General features: G+C 38.2%; 1 protein-coding gene across 1 annotated transcript in view; it reads right to left on the bottom strand.

Annotated features, from left to right (window-relative positions):
• Positions 1-787: 787 nt before the first annotated feature.
• DSTN (destrin, actin depolymerizing factor) overlaps positions 788-16,219 on the bottom strand; it is a 54,892-nt gene continuing 39,460 nt past the window's right edge. The window contains exons 2-4 of the mRNA XM_037043086.1: positions 9,165-9,472; positions 4,298-4,374; positions 788-2,014 (exon numbers count right to left, since the gene is read on the bottom strand). Coding sequence (XP_036898981.1) covers positions 1,905-2,014; positions 4,298-4,374; positions 9,165-9,472 — 495 coding nt within the window. The 3' untranslated portion in view covers positions 788-1,904. The remainder of the gene's footprint in view (positions 2,015-4,297; positions 4,375-9,164; positions 9,473-16,219) is intronic.

The raw sequence follows: 16,219 nt of genomic DNA, 5'->3' as shown, positions 1-16,219 counted from the left end.
AATCTGTTTGCTGGAAGCAGAGTATACCTGCAGTTTTGTTTCTCACCAGTGTCAGCTGAGGTCCCAAACTCCAATTTTGCAGGATTCTTGGGCCCCGCCCTCAGGACTCAAATAGGATTCTTTCTCAAAAGTTGGCCTACGTAGAGATATAAGTAACAACTCCCAATTACTGGAATAAGACTGAAGTGTTGGTAGTTCACACATTACATGATCTGCACACTGCTTGAAATCCTTCCCATAGCATCCCCCCCCGCCCCCCCCCCCCACACACACACACTTGGACGTGCACCTGCACGGAGTGGTGGTCAAACTAAGCCATACCACCTGTCATAAGCTAAAACCACAGAAAAAACTTTCTTCTAAAACTTGACTACCTGGCTCTCCCTACATGGCTGATTCTTGGAGCAGGGCAGCCCTGGGCCTACAGTACTTCTCAGAGACCTGTTAATACGCAGTCACTAAAAGCACGGCAAACAGCAAAACAAGAAATTTGGGATGGAAGAATGACAAGCAGCTTATCAGTAAACCAGTAACCAGCACTATTTTCTAGACAATTTTGAAAGAAGTATTTTAATTTAAGCCTTTTTTTTTGGTCTCCCAAATAGAGGAGAGAAAAGCCTGGTTTGGGGGATAAGAAAAGACTCCCAACTTTTAACCCACTTTTCTCATTCAGTAAGAGGAAGGAGCTGTGACTTGTCTGAAATACCCAAACCTCCAACAACCTTCCCCATATATGGAAGACAGACTTCTTTATCCCCAAGTCACAAGTGAATAATTACACAAGCAATAAGTTAAAAATGCTTCCTTTATTACATAAAGCCAATACAGCTACTTCTAAGTTCAACTGTTTGTGCATCTCTATATTGTTCAAAGTGTTGTGCCTGTGATGTTAAAGACAATCACTTCCAAGTGTCATCAGGTAGCGCTTTCTGTGGGTGTCACATTTGTCTCATCAGCTCCCATTTCACATACAACCGACAAATTGCTCTGGGATATTACAAAGCTCTCCCAGACCCCAGAGTAAACACATACCTAATATTCTTCCACACCTTAATTGTGCTGGAAGCAATGAAGTTCTGAAGAAAGCACAAAGCTATCACAAGTGTCCCAGCTTATCAATACACTGTTTTATCATTTTCATTAACAAAGTGTAGTACAATGGAGCCCTACTTTGCATCATAACTGGTTGTTACAAGATACTGCACATTCTCCTGAGGACACATCATGATTGTAAAGATGCAAGGTCACTCTCAGAAGAGTCTCCCAACTGGTAAGGGGAGAGCTTTTCCCAGATGCGAGGAGTCGCTTCCTATACTCCAACTACATGCTTGAAAGAGTGCTTTGCAAGACCAGCGCTGATTATAAAAGTGTACACAATTCTGAGACAATCTTCATTACACATGTGGTAGAATTAAAGACTGCGTAATTTAATCTTACTGTAATTAGTGTTATTACATACATGGTGTGAGAATTATTTTCCATTATTCAGTTTAGCTAGAGAACAGAAAATTTGAGTGAAAATTATAACCAGATTATGACCAATTCTCTAAAGAAATAAAGTGACTGCTGAGGTTAACAAAGATGCAATAATTCTCTTCATACGACCTTATACTGTTTTGTGAACTGCATTACTAAAAATCATGAGCTCAGCAAAAATCTTTACAAGCCAGCTCATTAAAAATAGGCATTTGGCCAATAAGGATTTAATTTCACACCAATAAAACTTTAGATTTTAAGTTTATTTAGGGCTGTTTGCACATTTATAGAATATTTAATTTACCCTAACAGATGACAAGATAGCTCCCCCTCCGTGAGACTCTGGCCTAAATATATTTGCTTTACTTATATAGCAAGAGGATAACATTAAACACGGAAGCTTTTGATTTGTGGCACTGAACGATGATCTACACAGGGCATCCTTCAAAAGCTACAATTAAGGATCCGCCGAGCTTTTCAGCAATACAAGCCCGATTGAGGTCTTCTGGCCCATTTGCTTGACATTCATGTTTTATGCCTAGGGAGGAAAAAAAATTCTGTTTAGAATCATGGCAGTGGTTTACCTGTTTTTTTCCCCTAATACTCACCCAAGGATATGTTTATTGATTTTTAGAGAGAGAGACAGAAAGAAACAATTATGTGAGAAGGAAACATTGATCAATTGCCTCCCATAAGCACCTCAACCAGGGATCAAACCCACAACCTAGGTATGTGCCCTGACCAGGGATTGAACTTGAAACCTTTTGGTGTATGGGACAAAGCTCCATCCAACATTGGCTGGGGCAAATGTCAAACTGTTTTAAAAGACCAGTTCTACTGTGGATAGAAAAGCTGTGGTATACACATACAGCAAAACACTACACAGTAATAAGAATAAATAATCTGTAACTACATGCATGAAATGAATGTCTAACAAACATAATGTTGACTAAAAGAAGCCAGACATCAAAGCACACATTCTGGATGATTACATTTGTATAACACAAAATCAGCCAAAGCTATTTTTTTGCTGTTAAAAGCCAGGGTACTGGCTACTCTATGGAGGAAGGAGTAAAAGGAAATGTGACTAGAAGGGGCACAAGTGAGACTGGTCATTAAATCAAGAAATAACCATTATAATGTTAATTTGTGAAAATTCACCGAGTTCTACAAAAATTTATGATGTATGGCTTTTTAAAATAGATATAATGTATGTACTTAATTACAAATTTACAAAACAAGTCTAGCAATATTTTTCTTGGTTTTTAAAATATAAGTATAAATATGAATTTGATGTTTTGATTACAGTTGATTTAGTCAACTGAGTTAAAGAGTAAGAATATTTACAAATGGCATTCTTTTGTCCTACAAAATAGCTCCTCAGTGGTATTACACATTTAAGAAATCTATCAAGGAAAACTATGTAAAATGTATTAACTGCTTTCTAAGAAAAATTGTATCACCACACTGCAGAATGAGCTCAATTATGTGGTTATATATAGTAACTTCTCTGTAAATAACTATCTTTTAAATAGCTACATTGTTTCTGATTTTCCATAATTTTAAGACCATTTCTTAAGCTGCTGAAAGCATTATCAGGTCAGCTAGCTTTTGGACCACTTAGGATGGACTACAGAAAGCCAGTAACGGTTTCAGTAGGAAAATGTGGCATAGTGGCCATCTTTAATGGCAGGCAATGCAGAAAAAGGATGATAAGTGGATGAGGGATCCACCCTGAATGCTTTTCAATTGCATTTGTGGAAGTGTTGAAGCTAAGGAGTCATGTAAAAACATCATTTAACCAACTGGTGAATATACTCCTGGGGACTGGCCCGACATCAACCCAAAGGCATGGAGAACCTGACAAAGCCTGACACATGCAGCCGCAGGTTCCAGGAAAGAAAGTGAGAATTTTGTTTCCCTAAGTACAATAAAACAAAACAGGGCAAACTTGTTCAATTACAAGAATGTACAAATCAGTCACAGTAAAACAAACAAAACAAAAACCACACTGGGCCAAGCCCTTATGGCCATGGCTCACCCAGCTGTTTGGAGATAGCTGTTTGGAGACTGAGGTCACATAACCTAGACAATCTCTTGTTCTACAGCTGAGAGAATCAAGGCCCAAGGAGATTAAGCAGCATTGATCAAGGTCATACAGCAGTTAGATGACAAGCTGAGCACTCAGTGCAGGCCTTTGGGCACTTGCCCCATGCTCTTCCCATCATACCAACATTTCCTCCTGGCTGGAAACAGTCAGTATGGTCAGGCCCTCTCATCAGGATCTCAGTCACCCAGTGGGCAACACAAACAAACTGGGCAGCTCAAGCAAACTTTCCTTTGGATACAGACGAGTCAATTACCTAAAAATCATACCAATTCAAAGTAAAGCTAGAGACAAAACTATCCTTTCCCATATGCATTTCCTTTTTCAATTTTGTTATGTCAACTACATTCAAAGGCAAGAGCAAATTTATCATTTAGTATGACCAATGTAAACCAATTAGTCTCCATCTGTTATGTGAGAAACCTGGCAGCATGTCAAACTAGTTTAAAACCAGCCTGAACAAGTGATGTGCAACAATGTAGAGAACAGGGTTACTAAACATGGGCTATGTAGACCCAAAGTGACCAGCACAAAGCAGAGGACAGATTAAAAACCAGGTTCAACCTTCTGGTTTTTCACTTAAAACAGGCAGTGCTTCCAATCTTTGTGGCCAAGGTCCTCCAAAGAAAATAAGGTGCTTCCTAGAAAAGACACAGCCCCCATTCCAGGGGCTCACCACACCATTAAGTATTTGGAAGTAAATGTAGACTATACCTTGAAATTTCTTTTTGATTGCATCCTTGGAGCTTGCATAGATCATTTTACTTTTCAGAGGTGCTAGCTCTGGAGCCCTGGATAAACAGATACCAAAAAAAGAAAAAAGTAGCTTAGAGAAAGTAAAATTTACATCAAGTTAAACATTTGCATCAGTGATGAGGGACAGTCCTCAAAACAGCCTGGCAGAGTTCTTTCAGTTACACAATTTTTCAACATCCCTACCTCTTTAGAGAATTGTCATGACTGGGCATACAGAATGGCTCAGGCTGACCAAGAGGGGAAAAAGTAGAGAACCACCAATTAAAAGTAAGATTAGTAGAACTAGAATAAAAGAACCAACACTGACTGGATAATTTAATATATTACCTAATTTGTTTTCTTTACAACAAATTAAAAAAATTTTATCAGTAAAGGCTTGAGTTTAGGCTAATAACAATCATCTTCATATAAGGTTCTTAACCCCTTTGGGATTGGAAATAGTTTTTTTTTTTAAAGATTTTATTTATTCATCTTTAGAGGGGGAAGGGAAGGAGAGAGGGAGAGAAACATCAATGTATGGTTGCCTCTCGTATGCCCTGCCGGGAACTGCATCCCCTGCCGGGAACTGGCCTGCAACCCAGGCATGTGCCTTGACGGGGAATCGAACGGCAATCTGTTGGTTCGCAGGCCCACGCTCAATTCTACTGAGCCACACCAGCCAGGGGTGGAAAAAGTTTTAATACACAGAAGTACCTACAGATTTCTTAATCTGTAAATTAAGTACCTACCACCTCTAATTAAGAAATGCTATAGCAATTTTAGCATTTTTACTTCAGATTATTTTCTTAAAAAGAATGTATTACAAATAAAGTTTCCTTCTTACCTTTCCCCAGTCCCTTCATTTATGTCTAATCTAAGAGCAAATTCTGACCTCATGACTACCTGTGTCTTCAATCTTAGTCTAACATGATAAAACATGTCAGAAAGATTTCTTTTTAAAGCCTAATGACAATTCTGCAATAGCTATGCTTTAAGTGTCAATATTACTATCTTGCATTTACGAATATTTTGGGGCTGTCCTCATTTTGAATAAATACTAAAAGGAAAGCATTCAGTTCACCACTTTCTTCACCAGCAATATTGAAAAATAACAGAAGCATTAAGAATTGACAGAAAAATCCCATCCTATTGAAACTGCTATCCATGGATGCATCATTTCCCCCTACACCCCCCAACCTTGAGTCCACCACCATTCCACACTACCAAGATACCAAAGGATAAATGGAGCATAGTTACATACTTTTAAGCACTAAATGATTCCATTTCAGCGCCGTATTTCCAGATGTTCCACCCTCATTAACACCATGGGCTGGCATGGACCTCACTTAGTCTCCTCCTCACATTGTGGGCAGAGAGATTCTAGTCTTGGGAACCAGAAAACGGGCAGTCCCTGCCTCTCAGAGGCTGCTTCTTCCCAACTCTAAGCCTCAGGTCTGGCAGATGCAAAGTACTCTTCTCATGGAAAATAGGGCAGGGACCTATTTGCTGCTCTGATTTAACTCTGACCAGACTTTTGAAACACTTTAAGAGGTGTTCTCTGGGTCCTTTAAACAGAGACTGTAATGGAACACTCCTAAAGGTTTCACCTTTTCTTTAAAAAAGCAATAGTGCCAAGTAAAACACTGCACTAGCATGAAATTTCCTTTTCTTTTATTTCCCAAATGTTCTTCCTTATGGAAGATCATTTTTGTAGCAAAAAAAGGCATAAAAACCAGAGGATAATAGTACAAGTGAAGGAAACAGAAGGTGGGGCAGATGTAGGTTTATAGTTTTTCATATGAAAATAATACATTAATAAATAATATAAAATTGTTTTGCATACTCACACCTGTAAACCTAAATTTCCCCCTACCCTGAATTCACCAATTTAAAAGCCAAACCTTACCAAATAAGTTTCTTTTAATAAATACAAAAATTTTTTAAAAGCCAAAATCTTTATTTAGTTGCCATATCTGCCACTCAGCTGTAAATCGCAGAAGGGCAGGGACTTGTACCTGTTTTATTCATAGCTATTTTCCCAGGCCATAATACAATGCCTGGCATGTAATTGAAATTAAGTTTAACAAATGTACCATCACTCAAATCAGGAATGTGCTCCTTTGTCTATGTATGTATGAGTGTATGTATGTATGTATAAATGTATGTATGCAGCTGCCTTGTTTGCAGAACTGTAAGCTGCCCTAATAAATGCACCTAGACCTCATATTTATATTTCTCACAGCATTCTGGTTTAGTTGAGTGCAATGGGCTTGCTGAAATGAAACGGAGGTGTGATCTAGAGTTACATTCCTTTAAATCAGAGTTCTTTTGACTTCCTAGCCTGGCACACAGCTAAGAGCTAAACACCCCCTTACCTTGCCCTGGCTCAGGCCAAAGTATTAAAATGACTCTTACTCCCTCCAAATAAGAGGCTGTTACCACTCCCCTTGCCCCTTGGGAGCTAGAAATAGTCTGACTATGTATGAATTCCGTATCAAGAAATGTTTAAAATAAATTAAACGAGGGACACAGGTGTGACTTTTAAATCACACTTAATCTCAAGTATTAACTTACTTAAAAAGACCAGAAAAACTCATTTAAACAGCCTTTCAAGAAAAAGGTCACATAAATCACTTTGTAACACTCTTTCACTATTTTGAACAATGCTGTCCAGTACAGCTTTCTGTAATGATGAAAAAATTCTCTCTGTGCTACCCAATAAGGGGACCACTAAGTCACATATGGCTACTCATCATTTGAAATGTGGCAATTCAATTAAGAAAATAAATTTAAAATTGTATTTAATTTCTTTACATCTAAATAGCTAGAGTCACTAGTAGACTACTCTTGTGGACAATGTGAACTTGAGAAAATAGCTTGTAGGCAATGACAAGTATCAACTTCAAAAGCAGCAAATCAGAGGCACAAGTAAAGTATGGATGTTTTAAAAAGTGGGAGAGTGATTCCTGGCATTGCAAGTTAGAGAAGGATCTTGTGGAGATACATTTTCTTCTCAGTATTCTAGGAAGAGTTTTTAGAGGAATTTTAGCTTAGGCGGAGGACCCAAAAAACCCAAAATTTATTTATTAAAAAATGTGTACTTATTCTTACATGTTTAAACTCCAGTCACCTTTAAAGTACTCTCCATTTGATGCAATACACCTATCAAGACATTTTTTCTCCTGCTCAGTTTTTGAATTTGTTGATTTTGATGACTTTTAAGTGTTTCTACCATTTTTTTGTTTCTCCTCTTCCACATTGGCAAAACATTTCCCTTTGAGGACTTTTTAAAAAATTATGTTTTATTGATTACGCTATTACAGTTTTCCCAATTTTTCTCCCTTTATCCGCCCTCTGCCTTGCACCCCCAACGCTCCAGCATCCCCCTCCTTAGTTCATGTCCATGGATTGAAATATAAGTTCTTTGAGTTCTGTTTCCTATATCATTTTTGACCTCTCTCCATCTATTTAATGCCTACCAATTATGCTGCTTCTTCCCTATACCTTCCCCCCATTCCTCCCCTCCCCCCCCACTGAAAACCCTCCATGTGATGTTCATTTCTCTCATTCTGCTCCTGTTCTAGTTGTTTGCTTAGTTTTTGTTTTCATTGTTTTTCTTTCTTTTATTTTTTTAGGTTCATTTGTTGATAGTTGTTTGTTGTCATTTTACTGTTCATATTTTTGATCTTAGATAAGTTCCTTTAACACTTCATATAATAATGGCTCAGTGATGATAAACTCCTTTAACTTGACCTTATCTGGGAAGCACTTTATCTGCCCTTCCATTCTAAATGATAGCTTTGCTGGACAGAGTATTCCTGGATGTGGGTCCTTGCATTTCATGACTCGGAATACTTCCTGGAAGCCCCTTCTTGCCTGTAAGGTTTCTTTTGAGAAATCAGCTGACAGTTTTATGGGCACTCCTTTGTAGGTAACTCTTTCCTTCCCTCTTGCTGCTTTTAAGATTGTCACTTTGTCTCTAATCTTGGGAGGCTGAGAAATCTCTGGGACAACCTGAAACATTCCAATATCTGAATTATAGGGGTGCCAGAAGGAGAAGAATAACAGCCAGAAATTGAAAACTTATTGGAACAAATAATGAAGGACATAACCCCTAATCTGGCAAAGGAAATAGACTTCCAGGAAGCCCAGAAGAGTTCCAAAGAAGTTGGACCCAAGGAGGAACACACCAGAAGACACACATCATCATCAAGTTACCTTTGAGGACTTTTTTTCATCAGCCAAGTCACTTGGGGGGAGATTAGGTGAATAGGTAGGGCAGGGCACTGGGGTCATGATGTTTGGGGTCAAAAACTGCTGAACATGGTGTGGGCAGGTGCACTTATAAGTCACCTACTATGAAATGAGCAAATGCACTGAAAGTGTCTTAAAAAAAACTCACTGAAGCCAAACACACCCTCTCAAAACATCACAAGCTGATACACTGATACAGATGGGTTCTTAGAACACTCACCTAGCAGGGGAAGTCTGTAGTATAAGAGCCCACCTTTAGAAAATGACTCCAGCTTTTTTCAGTCCTCCCTCATATAAGGAGTTCAGGGAATGCAAAGAAATCTACTCCCTGCCCGTTACACCACCAAAATAATCAATTATTCAAAGTTATCTTTCAAGTAAACAAAGAGAAGTTAAAATTTAGTTTTGTCTCAGAAACATCAATCCAGCTAAAACCTTATTTTATGAAACCTTGTAAATAAAAATTAAATAACAATGACTGGACAACTGGACTGAAAATCACTTTGCCCCAGGTATTGGTTCCCCAAATGCTAAGCTAACAATGAAATGAACTCTTGAGTTTTACAGAAGCTATTTTTTGATCACTTCTTACCACAAAAAAAACATCAACTCTTCTTTTCTGGATTCCTTGGTTTCAAAGCTTGCATCATACAAAGCATAGCGACAATCTTTCTCAGGAAGCATTGAGACAAAATGCTTGAAAGGATCAGTTATAGTTACACCAACATCTCCAACCAAGATCTCTTTGCCTTCTTCTACAATGATGCATTTTTTGTCTGCACTGAGACAAAAAATGACAGCCTTCTTTCTTTTCTTGATTTCTTCTGGTGTGGAACACTTCCTAACTTTCATGTCATAAAAAATGCGACATACTTCATCAGCAACTTGCACTCCTGAGGCCTATAATGAGAAAAGGAAGTAAAAAAGAGGCTTATAATTTATAGGCTGACATACACTTACAATTTTTAAAGTATACTTATCATCCAGTATAGAAACTGGGATACCTGAGCTGCAATTACTAACTTCAGCCACTGAACTTTTACAAGATTACATATATAAGCCACTCATCACTATTATGTGAGAGTAAGGGAAGAATCATTTATGCAGTCCTTCCTACCCTAAAACCTGAAAAAAAAGTACTTCCAAGGAACTGGATTATTTTCTTCTTATAAAGGGTACTCAGAGCCATTACTGAGGTAGTCGTCTCCCCAGTTTGGTTATTAGTATCATCCCAAATCACATTCATAATGCATAACAGATGATTAGAGCAGCTGGGTTGGAAAAATTCCATTCCTATGTCATGGCTTTTGCTAATAAAAGAATTAAAAGATCTTTGGTCTACTCACATCTCAAAATTATATGATCGATATTCAGTAACATTATATCCTTAAAATTTCACTTAAACTCCAAGTTTTAATCTAAGATTAGAATAAATAAGGTTATTAAGAGACTAGATCTTTTTTAAAATATATTTTGATTATACCATTACAATTGTTCTATTCCCCCCTTCATTCCCCTCCACCCACACACTCCCTCCCCCACCATTTTCCCCCCCTTAGTTTATAACCACGTGTCTCAAGTTCTTTAGATTCTATATTTCCCCCACTATTCTCACCCTCCCCCCTATTTTCTACCTACCATCTATGCTATTTTCTGTGCCTTCTCCCCCCTTCTCCTCCTCCCACCCCCCTGTTTCTAACCCTCCATGTGTTCTTCATTTCTATGGTTCCACTCCTGATCTAGCTGTCCTCTTGGTTTGCTTTTGTTTTAGGTGTGGTTGTTAATAACTGTGTGTTTGCTGTCCTTTCACTGTTCATATTTTTCATCTTCTTTTTCTTATATAAGTCCCTTTAGCATTTCATATAATAAGGGCTTGGTGATGATGAACTCCTTGAACTTGACCTTATCTGAGAAGCACTTTATCTGTCCTTCCATTCTAAATGAAAGTTTTGCTGGATAAAGCAATCTTGGCTGTAGGTCTTTGGATTTCATGACTTGGAATACTTCTTTCCAGCCCCTTCTTGCCTGTAAGGTCTCTTTTGAGAAATCCGCTGACAGTCTGATGGGTACTCCTTTGTAGGTGACTGTCCCCTTATCCCTTGCTGCTTCTAGGATTCTCTCCTTCATTTTGGTCTTGGCTAATGTAATTATGATGTGCCTTGGTGTGTTCCTTCTTGGGTCCAACTTCTTTGGCACTCTCTGAGCTTCCTGGATTTCCTGGAAGTCTATTTCCTTTGCCAGACTGGGGAAGTTCTCCTTTATTATTTGTTCAAATACGTTTTCCACTCGTGGCTGTTTCTTTCCCTTCTGGTACCCCTATAATCTGGATGTTGGAACATTTAAAGATGTCCTGGAGGTTCCTAAGCCTCTCCTCATTTTTTTGAATTCTCATTTCTTCATTCCTTTCTGGTTGGATGTTTCATTTTCCTTCTGGTCCATTCCATTGATTTGAGTCCCAGTTTCCTTTCCATTGCTATTAGTTTCCTGGACATCTCCCTTCATTTCAATTAGTTTAGCCTTCATATGTTCCTCTAATTTGTGACTATAATCAACCAGTTCTGTGAGCATCCTGATAAATAGTGTCTTAAATTGGGCTTCTGAGAGGCTGGCAATCTGTTGGTCGCTTAGAGTTATTGGCTCTGGGACTTTGAGTTCTTCTTGCGCCATCTTTTGGGCTGTTCGTGCCAGTTCCGTAGCAGGATCAGAGCCCTAAAGTGTTCACTAGAGCAGGGCAACTAAGTCGCTGGGTTGTGACATTGTATGTGGGGGCGGGGTCAAAGAGGAACAATTGTGTCCCATTTGCTGCCGCAGCCACCACCATCACCAGGCCCACTCGTTTCGTTCCACTGCACGCGAGTGTGCCACCGCTGTCAGCCCTCCACCACTGGGTTCGCCCCCTGGGGCCTGTGTGGTCCGTCTCACTGTGCGTGAATGTGCGACCGTGGTCAGTCTGCCCCGCACCCCAACTGGTTCCCGGCTGCCTGTGCTCCTAGGTCAGGGGATCTGTCCTGCCTGACCCAGCTCTGCTGCTGGCTCCGCCTCTCTTACCGTCCCAGTTGAATGGGTTCGTAGTTGTCGGACCTCCGTATAATTCAGTTTTCTGGTCTTTGGGTGTGTCCTTGTTCTCCAAACCTTTGTTGTATTCAAACTTGGCTGTGCAAGAAGGCACAGTGTTTACACCTATGCCTCCATCTTGGCGGAAGTCTCCAAGAGACTAGATCTTAATTGTTCCCCACCACAAAAAGGAATGATAATTAGGTAACGCGATAGAGGTGTTCACTAATGCTATGATGATAATCATATTGTAATATATAAATGTATCAAATCAACACCTTATATACCTTAAACTTACATAATGTTGAATGTCAATTATATATCAATTAAAAATAAATAAATAAATAAGTGTTTACTGCTGTAACAAAGAATATAGCTTTATTTGGTATTATACTGACAAGAAAAATAAACCTTTAGGTTTGAGATGAGGAAGCAGTTATATAAGATCTTCATAGTAAAAGCTCTAAAACCAATTTTTAACCTTTTCATCTTTGAGGAATATGTTATTCACATTAACTTTACTGTGTCCATAATTTTTGTATGCTTCATTAACTACTTTGGTTTGAATGTTATCTTTTCTAAAGCAATAACTGAAACTTAATAGAATATAAGTATTAAACAATGCGAAAACTTTAATGATAACCCAAAATTAATGTCAAGTAATTTGATTAAGAAATAAAAATACCTGTGACATGAAAAGATAACCCATACACTGGGAGAAGACATTTGTAAATCATATATCCAATAAGGACGCTGAATATATAATAAACCCTTATAATTCAACAATAAAAAAGACAAATAACCCAATTTAAGGGATCTGAGTAGACATTTCTTCAAAGAAGATAGAAAAATGGCCAATAAGCACTTAGGGAAAATGCTCACCACCACTAGTCATCAGGGTAGTGAATATATAGCAAACCCACAATGAGCTACTACTTCACAGCCACTAGGATAGCTGTAACAAAAAAGACAACAGTAAGAAATGTTGGTGAGGCTGTTGAAAAACTGGAACCCTTATACATTGCTGACAGAGCTGTTAAGGAGCACTGCTGCTCAGGGAAACAGTATGGCAGTCCCTCAGAGTTCAACATGCAGTTAATGCCTAGCAATGCCAGTCTCCTAAGTATATACACAAGAGAAATGCAGCATAATTCATAGTAGCCAAAAATTAGAAAAAACCCAAATGTTTATCAACTGATGAATGAACAAAAAAATGTGGTATATCCATATAATGGAATATTATTCAGCCCTAAAAAATGAGATATTGACACATGCTACAAGAGGGATGAACCTTGAAAACCATTATGTCAAGTGAAATAAGCCAGACAGAAAAGGCCACATTGAGTGATTCCATTTCTATGAAATATTAAAAATACACAAATGCACAGACAGGAAGATTAGGCAGTTTCCAGGAACCAAGAGGAGAGAGGAATAGGGAGTGACAACTAATGAATATGGGTTTTGTTTTGTTTTTTGAGTGATAAAATGTGTTGGAATTTGATAGCAGTGGTGGATGCACAACTCTGTAAATATACTGAAAATCCAGTGAACTGAACTTTATAGTAGTGTATGAATTATATCTAAATAAAGCTGTTAAAAATTCATATAGGAATTCTGAGAGCTAAAATACACCAAGATCCCAGAATTTATTTAACATTAAGGTAATCAGACCATTTAATCATATTCATTAAGAGCTGATATACTTCAATCCCATCTAATCCACTTCAATTCTACCTAATCTAATCCACATTTTGTTTATAAATGGACAATTCACTCTAAAATAACAAAGTGGTAAGTACAGAAAATTAAGACTAGAAAATTACTTCCTAATCTATATAATTTTATCACTTTCCTACTTTTATTTTTTTATCCTGGTGTGAGGACATGCTTATTGATCTTAGAGAGAGGAGAAGGAAGGAGTGGGGGAGAAACACCTACTGGTTGCCTCTCATACAGAATCCAGGCCTATAACCTAGGCACATGCCCTGACCAGGAACTGAACCTGAGACCTTCCAGTTTATAGGATGACACCCCAACCAGCTTAGCCTGGTTTTAAAAAGTATTTTTTAAAAAGTCCTACTTTTAAAAAGTACTTTTCCTACTTTTAAAAAGTACTTTTCTTAAATCTTTTACTGAATTAGAAGTAGTACTGTTTTGATTTTCACAGTTCATGTGTGTTCAGCAAGTTAAGAATCTTTATTTTGCTTTTTATGAACAGAGATGAATAAAATGTTCAAAGTAACAAAATAGTGAATAACTAAGAGCAGACCCCAATTCCTATAATTCCCAAGTCTATAATGTTGATTTGTTAGCTACACTAGCTCAACCCATCTTTAAAAGCATGAAGGTAGTATTTATAGCCTTACAGGTAACCAATCAGTATTTAAATTTATCTCTCAATATCTAAGTGATATATTTCAAACACTGTAAATTGTGAATTGGAAATTAACCAAATTAATCAGGTACCAGTAACTGAAAACAGAAAAGAAAGTATATTCTGCAATTATAATGCAACTAATTTCAGCCAAATCAAGCTGTAATTTACAGGTACTTCAAAGGCCTCAGTAAGGGGTTTGGGCTTTTTCTATGAACAATAGGGTCTGTGAAAGTCTCTGATGAGGAGACACTTCTGCTTGAGGAAATTGACGCTGAAGACTGTGATTGAGAAACAGTAAAGATACTGGAAACAGGAAGACCACTTCTGAGACAACTACAAATATCCAGAGGAGAAAGCTCTAGGATATTATCTAGGAGAACTACAGCAGTGAAGCTGAAAACAAAAAACAAATCCAAGTACATTTCAAAGTAGAACTAATATATTATAATTGAGTGAAACATAAAGAAGTGGCATCAAAGAAGACCCAGTATTCTCCAGACTGGTAACTAGAAAAATTGTGGTGTTTAAACAGAAGGGGAAGATGGGTACAATTTGACATGTTAATTCTGAAGAACATACAAGTTATTTAGGTGGAGATTTCAACCAGAAATATAAGCATGGATCTATTAGATACTTTGGACTACAGTCAATACCATGGAGGGACTAACATTATGCAAAAGGGAAACAAGTCAAGGAGACTAAGAAAAAAATAATATGAAAGCTAAGAAGAAAAAGTAAGAAGGGAGAAAGCAGCATCCTAGAAGCCAAGGATGAGTATTTTGAAGAAGGAGATGATCAATATCAAAAAAATGTAAAGCTTGAGAATGTCTAAAAAAAGACAACTGGGCCTCCCAACATTTCAGGAGACTGGAGGACAGGGGCAGCAGTCCAGGGAAATAGGCTGAAGATCCAAGGGAATTGAGGAGATAAAAAACACAGGAGGGTTAATGATAAAGGGAAAAGGGAAGACTGAATGCTAACTATGGAAATTGTCTTCTTAATGGAGAAATTCTGATCATACTTAAAAATTTAAGAGCTCTTGAGGGAACAAAAGAAGCCAAAGCACTAAAAAGAAAAAGAAAACAAAAACCTAATAGTGAGTACTTATTGTCAGACATTTCTTTACAACAAATTCTATGAGAAAGCTACTATTATTTGTTTCTTACAGATAGGAAAATTGAGGTCAGGGTCACACAAAAACTGGTAGTGAAGTGAGATTTTAACTCTTGTAATTTGGCTCCAGAGAATATTCATAACCATTCATAATTAAGAGGCAGAATTCTAAAGAGGCTGAGGAGATAGCATAGATGGAGATGTTAGTCTTAGTTTCCTCTAAAATAGGAAGAGGGAGGGTAACAGTTGGAGGGAGAAAGATGCACTGCTAAAATTGTGTTTGACAGGCTCTATTTTCTCTGTGAAGTATAAGCCAGGAGAAGCACAGCGTATGAGGACATACTAGGTAAAGATTTAGAATAGCTGTTATGCAGAGAACCAAAGGGAATCAATCACCCAAGGACAAGCAAATGGGCTCCACGGACATCAAAAGTTTCAGCTGAGGTCAGAGAGGGTGATGGCAGAGCAATCTGGCAGAAAGCAGATGCTGATGGCAGGATGGCAGTGCAGGTAGAAATAATCTAAATAATCTCTAGATTTTATCCAAGGTTGAGGTGTCAATCATCTAATCCTGATGACTCACACATTGTTTCTGAGCTTGCAGCCTTTACACACAATTTCCTACCTAACATCTCCAACTGGATGTCTCAAAGGGATCTGATGCTCAGCATGTCAAAGTGTCATTCCTCCTTTCTCAGGAAGATATTTTCATATCTTTTTCTAAGACATCACCATCCTAGTTACATAAGCCCCAACCCTGAGACATCCTCTAATTCCTTCTCTCTCACCTCACTTAGCTCTTTAGATTCTCACATATTTTCCAAGACATTCATGTCTCTCCCTCTGTGTTGCCACTCTTCCAGCCCAAGACACCACTGCCTGTTCTGAACCCTTGCGATAACCTCCCAAGTGATTGCAGAGGAGGGGAGTGAGACCAGGATGTGTGTGTACCGTTTCCCTCTTCCTAGGCACAAAGAAAGACTACATTCCCCAACCTTCCTTGAAAGTTCACCTGGGGACATATGACTGAGTTTTGCACTACAACAACAGGTAGACACAGTGATATAAACCACTTCCAGGCCTGGCTCTTTAAGTGATCTAGC

This window comes from Sturnira hondurensis, unplaced genomic scaffold (assembly GCF_014824575.4).
Source record: "Sturnira hondurensis isolate 20B ecotype Veracruz unplaced genomic scaffold, ASM1482457v3 Scaffold0003874, whole genome shotgun sequence".
In the NCBI taxonomy this organism is placed as follows: Eukaryota; Metazoa; Chordata; class Mammalia; order Chiroptera; family Phyllostomidae; genus Sturnira; species Sturnira hondurensis.
Note: the sequence above shows the minus strand (reverse complement) of the source record. Positions and strands in the feature narration are given on the sequence as shown.